Genomic DNA, 12,090 nt, shown 5'->3' with positions numbered 1-12,090 from the left:
AAATGGTTTCTAAGGAGCACAACCAACTGTGCACTTAATATAGGCATGGCTAAAAAGGGTCCTGGCCTCCAGCAAACTGAAAGTAGTCCTCTAAACCAAAGTGTTGTCTGTATAGATACTCTCCAGGGAAAGGGCTGAGTTGCCTAGATATCTAGCCCTACCAACAAACTCACGGAGCATTTTTGAAGATATGTACATAAGGAAAACTAATAGACAATTAAAACAGATGTACCAAATATTCTTATACCCTAGTAATTCTAAATTGCCTGGCAGATATTACATGTAATAACTCACTCAAAGAGGAAATTATGCTTATACTATAGCACTTAAGAAACAATACCAGAATTTTGGTATCACTCTCAATAGTAATTTAAAAACATATGCTCTTATGCTCTAATTATTTCAAATTAAGAGTAACCTACCATCCTAAATTTTATGTCCATAGAGCCTCCTCTATATCCTCGGAAGATTTTTCCATACTTAACCAAGTAGCTGTATATGTAGCCCCATCTAGACTATTTATGGCCACGATATTTTCCCTTAAATAAGTATAAGCTCCTTAAAGATAGAAACAAGTATGTTTTTGTGATCCTCTGAAGATCTCACTAACGATTCAAAGCGGATGCTTACACAAGTCAGAAACATTAATCTTATATACCATAATGGCAAATACTGAGAGTTTTCTAAGTGCCAGTGACTGTGCCTTAGCAACACATACATGTATTATTTCATTTATTCCTCTCAATCACCTGAAGGAAGTATCATTATCATTGTCCATATTTTAGTTAATAAACTTGTGATATAGGGATGATAATAATTTTCCTAAAATCACTTATCTCTTAATCTACAGAGAAAGACTCAACAATCCCCACACCCATATGCACACAAAAAAGCACCTGGTGTAGTCATTTCATTTCATACAACAGTCACTAAATGTCAGCCATGTGTCAGGCACTGACCTGGCGATATACCAGCAGCAAAGACCAGCAACTGGCAAGGTTCCTGCTCTCACGAAGCTTATACTTTTAGTTGGGTGGGAGGGAGAGGGTATAGACAGTAAACAAACAAATACATAGATAAATAATTCCAGATAAAAAGATAATAAGTATTGATAAACAAGGGAGTAAGTTCCAAAGAAACTGGAGCTGACTGCTGGAGAAAGGGGTTGCGGGGAGCAAGAAGAACGCTTGAGAGAGCTGACCAGGAAGGTTTTTTAAGGAGGTGATGTGAGAAGGAGCCAGCTATGTAAAACAGTGAGGAAGATTCCAGTCATATGGACCAATGAGGCCCAAGGTAGGAAAGGATTTTTAGAATGTCCAAGGACAAGAAAGGAGACAAATAGCTGGAACACAGACTATGATGCAGGAATAATCAACAAGGCTCATTTTGACATGTACTGTGTTAGGATTTTAAGAATTCACATTTTTATCTTACAGGTTATTTTAAAAAAGAAGGGGAGAACTCCACGATAATTGAACGTTGCACCTGAGAATCCAAAAGTATGACATTTATTACACAACTAGAGATTGTTAAGCATCTACATGGCCTTATGCAGACTACTCATGAGTATTAGTCAGTTGGAGGTTATTAATCATAACTAATGCAGTTCCATTTATCTCAATTACATATGTGCTAATTTCTTACCTAGTAGAAAACTTTGTTTTTTGTATTTAACACTCTAAAAATGTGGGGTTGTTTTAATTCAGAAAGATCCGACATACCATTTGCCTGTAACTGCTGCAAAACCATTGTCAGAGATGGTATGATTGTTCCCAATGTTTCCTCTTCTTCCTGTAAGAGGATTATACTTCCTGGTCAACTGCCAGCTGACTTTTAGTGCCTACCTATGGAGGGAAAATATAACAGTTCCTCACTCCAGTGGGTTGGACCATGACTTGCTTTGGACAATGGCATGTATCTGGGAAGAAGATTTGGGAGCCATTGCCTGTTTCCACCAGTGCTCATATTCTCTTCCCTCTACCACAGGAATGACATGGTCCAATTAGGGATCACTCCTTCAGTCTTGATCCCAAAATGAAGAAGACATGTGGAGTAGAGTCAAAGCCTAGAAGAGAATTACAGCTCAGCCACAGCTAACAGGTACATGAGCAAGAAAGAAATCTTCATTGTAAGTAAGCCATGAGATCTTGAGGGTGTTTGTACTGCCACATAACCTAGTGAAAGCTGATGAAGACACCATTCAGTGTTCAATTATAATAAAAGATAGACACACACTTAACATTCTCAGAGTCAATACAGGAGAACAAATTAGGGATTTGTTTTTCTGGTTTTGAAGATTCATATAGCAAGAATTTGCCGTGTGTCTGGAGTCTCACATAATAAGGCTTTCACTTTAATTCTAAACAGACTTTCTCTTCTTAATATTTCAATTTAAATGATTAAGCTCTCTGCTTTTAATTTTAAAACAAAAATTCCTTTATCAAAAAATAAACTATGAAATAAAATTATAATTAAAATGAACCTCAAAAATATTTTACTAAATGAAAGAAAGCAGGCATAAAAAACCCCATGATTCAATTTATATGAAATAACCTGAAGAATCTATACAGACAGAAAACAGATTAGCAGTTATCTATGACTGAGAGAGAAAATGGGGATTAACTATAAACAGGCATAATGGATCTTATTGGGGAGATGAAAATGTTCTAAGACTAGTTTACAGTGATGGTTGTACAACTCAGTTAATTTGCTTAAAAAAAAACATTCACCCAAAATGGGTGAATTTTATGGTATGTAAAATATACATCAATAAAGTTGATTTTAAAAAGAAAAGAAGAAACAGCATGTCATACAAAAGCATATCTCAAAGTTAAAAATAATAAAATTATTATGTTTCAATTTTAAAACTATTGGTTTAACCTGTTTTATTACACATGATTTTTGTATTAGTATTTACTAATAATTTTGATTGTTTTTATTAATACTATAGGTAACACTGTTATCCAGCATGATTGATATACGCAGTCCAGAGTTAATGAAGTATTCTATTTAAAATAGGCAGAATCTTTTAAGCAAATAACTTCACCTGTTTATTGAGAAAACTTTATACTTAAGGTGATTAACTGTAAATGTTTAACTTTTAGTCTTTTATCTTCTTTGCAAAGTGTGGGATACAAATAAACACATGAATAAAATAAACTTTGAACACTAACTGCATAGCCATGGAAACTGTTTCCTTTTTAATCACACTCATGACTCATAAAACCATAGCAGGCCATCAGTTCAGAGCTGTGCTAGGGCATACTCTCTGGACCTTCAAGGATATACACATAAAACTCTACTTTTAAAACTCAGTGGAATAAAATATGCTTTTTAGAGTATATTAAGTTTAAATCTGGAGTCTTTTGACATCATTTTCCCAAATTCTTTGTAATAATTTTCCCCACTGCCCCTCTAAAAAATAAATAAAACATTATTGTCTCTGCATAAAAGACTGTAGCTCCCTTTCCTAGAGGTTCCCATGAATTCGTTTTTTTTTTTTTTTTTTTTTTTTTTTCATTTTGGCTACACAGCATCTACTCCCCTTTCCAAATACAGTTATGTCCTGCTTAATGATGGGATACATTCTGAAAAATGTGTTATTATGTGATTTTGTCATGTGTGACCATCACACAGTGTACTTATACAAATCTAGATGGTACAGCCTACTGTACACCTAGGCTATGTAGCATAGCCTGTTGCTTTTAGGCTACAAACCTGTACAGGCAATTGTATCACAGTGGTAAGTATTTGTGCATCTAAACATAGAAAAGGTACATTAAATATATGGTATTATAATTTTATGGGATCACCATCATATATGTTCTCCATCATTGACCAAAATGCCCTTATGTGGCACATGACTGTATAGTATTAGCTATAGTCCCTGCTAGTGTCTGTCCCTTTCTGCACCCACATTTCCAGCCCTCTTGTCTACTCCGTGAGCAATCTAATATTCACCGTTTCACTTCTTTTCTGCCAGAGTTGGTTTCTACTGCTTGTAACCAAGCTCCCTGAGACAGGTGCTATTAGCTTAAAACGATTTATTTTTTCAAGTACAAGAAGGTTCCTAAATGATTCTCCTGGGATTTTTTATGTTTTGTGTTTATTTCTTCTAATGCAATCTAAATAGGAAATTTTGTCCAGTATTGAGACTCAAAATAGCTCTGTGTCATCAGCAATAACATTACTCACCACTGATTGAGGCCAATTTGTTTTAATCTATTTAGTATCCTGATAGAAAAGAACAGAACAATACAAACTGAATTCACTGAAAACAGATTATTGGCAAATTACTGTAATAATTAGGTCTATAAATATGAAAAAATAGAGGCTATGTCATTCATCAATGTTTTCATTCCATAAATATTTAGAGTTCCTACTTTACTACCTTCAACAAGCTTAATCTATTGGAAATAGATAAGAAATCAAGGTTTTAGAAAAGAGAAATAAAAATTTCTAAGGTACAATATGTTAAACATTAGGTGATTTAAAACACTATTACCAAGAGCACAAATTGGAAAGAAATTCTAGCTGTGGAATGAAGAAGGTTCTTAGGGAAGAGGAAATTTTACATTGGGTGATGAATAACATAAAAGATTTTGTTTTGTTGACTCAACAATAATTATACAGAAGTAGAAAAATACAGACTAAGGTTACACAGTGGCAAGTTGACCAACCTAGATCAGTGCTTTTCAAATTGTAAAGTGCAACGACATCACCGTGGAATCCTGCTAAAATACAGACTCTTATTCCCTGGGTCTGGAGCAGGTTCTGAAATTGCATTTCTAGCCAGCTCCCAGGAGATGCAGTAGAGTCAGGGAACATATTCTGAGTAGTAAGGCTCTAGGGGAGAGAGGGTGATAAGGAAAAAGGCAGATAGCCTGAACACCAAGAGCCCTGAATGGCAAAATGTGGCAAATGTGATCAGAGTTGTGTACTATGGAAACATTGATTTTCTGGGAGCACAGAACAGACTAGAGGGAGAAGACTAGGAGAATGAAGGTCTTATGAGGCTATTTTAATGGTTCTCAGAAGTAACCACATAACTACTCTGATTATAGCAGAGGACACTGAAAGAAGATACTAATTCTAGAATTACTAAAAAGGTAAAACTGATAGGGATTTTTCAGATACATGAACAGACGTAAAGAGTGCATGAGAGGTATAAAGAGAAGGTAAATATTTTATCCTGGACACCTAAGGAATTGTTACATCATTTGTAGAAAATTAAATGGGAAAGACAACAGTTTGGGACAGAGAGATGTAAGAATTGAAAAATAGTAGAATATAATTCAGTTTGGGAATTAAATAGAAGGGATGAGTAGGACCATCTAATTAAGACTTTCCACTACTCTTACAGTTTAAATTTAGTAAGTTAAAATTCCATTCTAACAGCCTCTTAAGAGTGGAAAAAGACAGTTCAACTGTCACACCCTCCTCTCCTCTGGGACAGTTAGTCATTCAGCTTATGCTATAACTTTTTTAGTGACAGAATTCATGATTGTGCTGGGCAATCCCTTTTATTCTGGAAATTTCAATTGGAAAACTCTTCTTTAACTTGACCTGAAAAATTCTCCACATATTTTGACCCAGTAGTCCTAGTTTTGCTCTTCAAAACCACAAACATTTAATATACCTAGATCATAACAACTTTTCATAAAGGGTTATTAAGAGAGTTAAGCTTAAGCATTTTCCAAGCTAAACCATTTTTTGTTCTTCCCAAGACTTTCTTCTCAAACCACAATTACCAGAATATATCATCAGTGAAATCTCTTTGTGCATTCTCCTTTATGGATGGCAACTGTGTGACAAGACTGTTGTTACTTCCTGTGCCAATGGAAGACAGCGGTAACAGATCCAAGCCCTCTTTCTGCTAAGCCTAGACAAGATCTCAGGCTTCATCTCAAAACAGCATTCCAAAGAATTGGTAACAAGGTACTAGCATCCAAAGATGAGATAATATTCCTTTGCCATTTTCTGACATGGACTATCAACTCTACTTTTAAAATATAGAAGGCAGAATGAATCTTCAGAAGTGGCATAGGCAGTTCAGATTACAATACAATTAATACTCCATATGACCTTGAAATACAGTGTTTATTTAGATTTAATATCATGTTATTTGTGTATATTGATTTTTCAGTCACTGAAAACCACTAGGAAGGTTTGCACATAAAATGGTCCTACACAAGGTCTTCCCAAACTTATTCTGCAGTTTCCCTACTTGTTTTAATTTTATTGTTGATCACATATGCTAATGCAAAGGAGAACTTCAGGATTTTTCATCTTCTTCCTACTTCACTTACCTACACTTCCTCCCTTGAGAAGAATATAAAAGAGTACTTAACATGTAAGAGGGCTATAATAGCAGAGAGCATAATTTTTCATGGGAGAAATACAATCCTAAATCAGTCTGATTTTGTTTTATTGGTTTCTTTTGTTTTCAGATCATCAAAATGGTAAGATCCACTAAGCCAAGATCCAGATACAGGCTTTAGAGAAAGGGGAACAAATATAGTAAGTCATTGATTATCTGTTCTCATTTTACAGATGAAAATTCAGAGGCATTGACGTTAAGTACCTTGTCCAAGGAAACTAACCTAGCAAGCAAGCAGTGCAGCCAGGAGTTTGAACACAGACAAGTAGCTACAGAGTCTCTACTCCTAACTACTAAGCTTATTTTTATTTACAATGACTAATACTGCTTTCTTCAGGACTTAACATATATCCCAATTAAACTGCATAGCCTGCTTCTGAACCTAGTGTTTTAACTTATCAAAAGATTGGAAAGCTGACTATATTCTACGGACTATTAGCTATTGTTATAGTTACTACTGCTGTGTAACAAACCATCTGAAAACTTAGTGGTATAAAACAATTTTATTGTTTTATGTTTTATTTTGCTCACTGGTTAATCAGGAATTCAGGCAGCACACAGCAGAATTGGCTTGTCTCTTCTCCATCACATGTGAGGCCTCAACTGAGATTTGATGGCCAAGGTCACCTGGATGCCGCAGACTGAAATCATATAGATATCTTCATTCAAAAGCCTGCCACTGAATGCTGGATAGTGCCTGGGACTTCACTGGGGCTGGTGACCAGAACATTTACATGTGGTCTCAATGCTGGGCTTTCTCACAGCATGGAGGTCTTAGGTTTTATTTCTTACATGGTGCCCCAAAAAGCACAGTGTCCCACTGGACAAAGCGGAACCTGTATTCTCTTTTATGATCTAGCCTTGTAAGATGCCCGGCATCACTTCTACCTCCCTATTGGTCAAAGCAGTCACAATCCTACACAGATTCATGGAAAGCAGCGTAGATTCCATCTCTTGATGGGATGGGTGGTTGGCCACATTATAGAAGAGTACATGGAAAGAAAAATGCTGATGTGACCATCTTTATGCAAAGTTACTTTCCACAGTTTTGTACTATGCTGGTTATTTTTTTCTTTCACCTTCAGCCCCCACCCATCTATTCTCTGTGTCCTAGCAGGCTGGCACCTGTGGATGACATCACCTTAGCAGCCCACCCAGTGGCGAACACAAGCAGGAGATCCAATGGCAGGAGGAGAGGAGCTCAGGGAACACAATCCTTATCCATTCCCTGCTCTGGGACCACATTTCTGACAGTAGCTACAACTCTCTGTAGATACAGTTCCTGCTGAAGTAGCTCCTTCTCCACAGCTCCAGCTCTGACCAGGTTCCAGCATATTACTTCCATTCCTTATCCCTTTAGAGCTACAGGTGCTAACAGCTTTGAGCTACTACAAGTCTCTAAGTGCCTCAATACCCCTTGTTTGTCTCTTAACTCTGTTCATAATTCTATAAATAGTTCCTGCATTGAACTCTCATTTAAACCATTAGAGAAAATTCTGATTTGTATCAGGGTGATGACTGATACAGGACAATAGAAACCAAATAGAGACTGTCCAAAGAAAAAAATGTGAAAAATAAGTAGACTTGAAAAATCATCTTTTTCTATATATTTTATAAAATTGTTGAGTAGTACAATTCTGTCCCTCCATCACTATGTTGAACTTCCAGATTGACAGAGAAAAAAACATATGTATGCTTAATGCCTCTACAACTCTAACCTGTTAGTTTTTAAAAAATAACCTTTCCTACAAAAATGAGTGACTTTTTCAAAAGCCCTGCTCACATAAATGTTTGTTATGTTTCTGATTTACCATAAAAAATCTTAAGTTTTTAAAACTTAAAACATGTTAGCTTCTATTGATCACCTTTTTCTTTTCAAAGGGTTTATAAACAAAATACTAAATTATTCACTTTATGACTTTGGTGGAGATTGACATTAAGCCCACTGTTCCATACCTTCCAGAATTCTCTTTTTGCCATTTTAAAAAAGAATATTTACCCATCTCAAGTCTGGGGACACTGTTTCTACATTCTATGACTTCTCAAAGATGACTAGTGGTGATGAGGATGATTACATCCATAAGGTCTCTGATGATAAAGATCTCACTTTACAGTCTGAATACCTTTAAAGAGACCAATAATAATAAGAGCTATCATTCACTGAGTACCAGATAGCATCTCAATGCTTCATTGTGATCTATTCATGTATACTATTTCAATTGCTGTTTCTTCTATAAAATATTGTTTAATAAAAATAATGGCAATTTATTTTAATATATTATTTTTTCCCCCAAAAGATGAAATTTTTACTCTAAATGTGAAGAAAATGGCCCTTTTCTCCAGTTAAAGTTTTTGGAAGCCTCATCTCATTTTGGCCTCATTCTAAAACAATTCTTACGCTAACATTACCATTTGTATCTTTTCTCTACTTTTTAAATATTTTATTGTTTTTGTAACATTGCTTATATTCTCCTAACTCCTAACATCTATACTTGTTCTTGTTCTCCTCTTTTTGTTTATTTTTGTTTTTTAGAGATGGGGTCTCACTCTATTGCCCAGGGTGGAATGCAGTGGCACAATCATAACTCACTGCAACCTTGAACTCCTGGGCTCAAGCGAACCTCCTGCCTCAGCCTCTTGAGTAGCTGGGAGTACAGGTGTGTGCCATACTTGTCACTTTAAATCAGTATTCTCTGAATTCCCTATGGTCTCTTTAGATTCGGCATCATTTTTGCCTCACTGGATTATTTGAAAACTCAGAAAACACTGTGTTTTAATTTCCATCCCTCTTGATTTATATTGCAACTTAGAGTTTCTGTCCTATCTTCTCACCTGGACTACAAGATTGTGATAGCAAGAAATGAATCGCACTTTTTTTCCCAACGAATACTTAGCATAGCATCTTGTACAAAAAATATATATTTGCCATGTACTTGTAACATATTGTGGAGAAACTGGAGTAATAATAAGTTGAAGTTCATACTTTTTAAAAAGCTCCTGGAGAGGGGTACCAGATATATATTCACAAATATTCAAAGGGAATAAGGGGACTACAAATGTGAATCTAAATTGAATATCAAAGTAGCCAATCTCAAAGTACTAAAAGGGAATGACAGTCTGCTTCATGAATAATTGTTAGATACCACCCTAGAGTAGGCTGGACAGTGGTAGAGTTCTACCAAGGAGCAGGCTGGAGAGGCAGTGGTGGGAAGGACAGGCCACACAGAGAAAAATTTCTTAAATTTACTTGTCTAACTACAGTTAATAGTTGAAAAACTCAACTTACTGAAATGTAAGCAGATGTCTAATTTTAAAATTTTCCAAGTATTCTTTTCAGATCTTAAGCAATATTATATCTTTACCTGAATCTGTGTGGCCAGTTTCTACAGAATTAGTTCTTGTTCTAAGTGTCCAACACATGTAATTAACACTAACAAGCAGGGTGGAGCCAGGTGTACGGGTCTGAAGTTTACAGAGTTTGGAAGGTCCATTTTTAAAAAGAATACAAAACTACATGTACAAAATTAGGTAGAAAAACAAATTTTTATTTAGAATGAGAAAACAATTTCTATAAATGATTGGAGCCATGGATGTTCCTTATTCTGAGAAAGCTTTAGGCAATTTACCAGAAATGTTTATTTAGAAATGCTTCTGGTTGCAACCTGTCATTTCCTTCCCACCTAGAGCAACCACCACTTCAGCAACCCCCAACACTCCCAGAGGCCTAAGCAAATGAACAGCTCTGAAGCTTAAATTTCATTAGCTTCACTTCAGATCAGCCTCTAACAAGAGGGCCTCATTGAAACAGTGATTCTTATAAGGCAGTGGGACACCTGGAATCTGAAGAAAGAGAAACCACTTGACAAGTTTAAAACAATCTCAGATGATTCTGATACACAGTTGCCACTCCCAGCACCTGCCCCCCATGGTGGACCTTTCACAATGCATAACTATAGACTAATGGTCATAAACTTAGAAGTCAATGTAAAGAAGGATGTAAAGTAAATCATCAATCAACTGGCCAAATGTCCTTGATCTGAACATAAAGTATGGGTGGAATATAAAAAGACAGTTGTTTACTTTTTACAACTAAACATAAATTATTCCACTGTTTTATAATTTAAATAAATGGAAAAGCCAAGGGTACAAAACTGTGATAGTCTGTTTGAATACATGGAATACAACTGGGTCTTTCACTCCATTTAACCCTAAGTAAAAATAAGGTTTACATATTTCTCTTTGGAGTCAGAGTATGTTTGTTCACTTTCTAACTTCGGTTTGCTCTCCCAGAGTAAAGGCATTGGTTAGATAGGTAGGTGTTTTAATCAACATCTCAAGGTAACATTTAAGTGTTGCATGGGCACCTTAGTAATTAATACAATGTTCTGATCTGAGCTCAAGTCTTTTATGAGCAGCGACTGGAGAAACTGGAGTGACATTCAACTGTCCTGCAAGAAAGGTATATACTTCTTTTCTAAAACCCTTGAAGAAATTACAACCGGTAGTCTACACGCACCAAAAGTCTACCACTAATCCCCACAAGTTAATTTCCCTCCAACTATAAAATAAGCTAAAAAATGCCTCCGGTCTTAGATTTCCTGGGGGAAGGGAAAAACGAAAGCGGCTGGCTATGGGCTGGGTGGCAGGGGCTGACCATCGGAAAAATCCCGAGCTCCGCAACCGAGGTGCTTCCTTAGACACACAGCCCCTTTCTCCTGTAGCGGGGGATTTCCTCGTACCTATTCCCACAGGACCTGAGACTCACCCTGGGTGTCACCCAAGTTTCAAATCCACAGCCAACAACACTAAATCAAGAATAATTCTTCTAAACTCGGCTGATCCCTCTCCTAGAGAGAGATCTTTCGGGCTGTCCTCGCCCGAAGAGAAGCTGGCAGGGACCGGGGCAGTTTCGGGCCACTCGCCTCCCGGGTTCCGGCACTGTTGCGAGCAGATGTCGGTGTCATAATAGGAGAAGGAGAAAAGAAATCACAACTTTGCAGAGTTATGAAGCCACGGCCCCGCCGAGCGTAAGGTCAAAGTGCGAAGAAGGGAGCGGTTCGGGGCCCCGCCGCGACGCAGCCCCGGGTGCGGCGAGAGCTGCCACGGAGGTCCGGCAGCCTGGGGAGACCTCGCCCACCTCCAGCTCCAGCTCTGAGCCGCCGCCCCCCTGAAAGGGCGAGCGCGCCGAAAGCAGCTGGAGGCGAAACGGTGGCAACTCCTGGAGTTGCCCTGGAACTTTCCCGGGACGCGCGCCGCCGCCGTCCTCACCTTACTGAACACCTCCAGGTCGTCCTCGTCCTCGTCCAGATCCAGCACCTCACCCTGCATCAGGGCCGAGGAGCCGCTGCTGCCGGGGAAGGGGGCGCCGCCCCCTGGGCTCTCCCCGTCAGCGCCCCCGGCCGGGAGGCCGGAGGAGCGCGCCTGAGACGCCGGGCGCTCGCCCTCCATCCCGAGAGTGCGCGCCCCGCCGGCCGCCGCCGCCAGCCCGGCTCCCCCGAGCGTGCCCATTGGCTCCCGCGCTCGCTGCGCCTCCCCGGCCAGCCCCGCTCCAGCCCCTCGCCCGCTGCGCAGACGCGGAACTGCTCCGAGGAGCGCTGGGCCGGGAAGGGCGCATCCCCACCTGGCCTGTGGCCGGCTGGAGGCGCGGGAGTGGGACTCTCTCGGACTCCGTCTGGGGTGGGGCAAGGCACGGCTGTTCCCCGGAGGAAGGG

The 12,090-nt window shown here is 38.7% G+C and overlaps 1 protein-coding gene across 2 annotated transcripts in view; it reads right to left on the bottom strand.

Moving 5' to 3' along the window:
- SNX7 (sorting nexin 7) overlaps nucleotides 1–11,839 on the bottom strand; it is a 97,852-nt gene extending 86,013 nt beyond the window's left edge. For both annotated transcript variants that reach the window (XM_069478265.1, XM_069478266.1), the window contains exon 1: nucleotides 11,648–11,839. In XM_069478265.1, coding sequence (XP_069334366.1) covers nucleotides 11,648–11,827 — 180 coding nt within the window. In that variant the 5' untranslated portion in view covers nucleotides 11,828–11,839. The remainder of the gene's footprint in view (nucleotides 1–11,647) is intronic.
- Nucleotides 11,840–12,090: the final 251 nt, after the last annotated feature.

This window comes from Eulemur rufifrons, chromosome 8 (assembly GCF_041146395.1).
Source record: "Eulemur rufifrons isolate Redbay chromosome 8, OSU_ERuf_1, whole genome shotgun sequence".
NCBI classification, from domain to species: Eukaryota; Metazoa; Chordata; class Mammalia; order Primates; family Lemuridae; genus Eulemur; species Eulemur rufifrons.
This window is presented reverse-complemented; position numbering and strand designations above follow the sequence as displayed.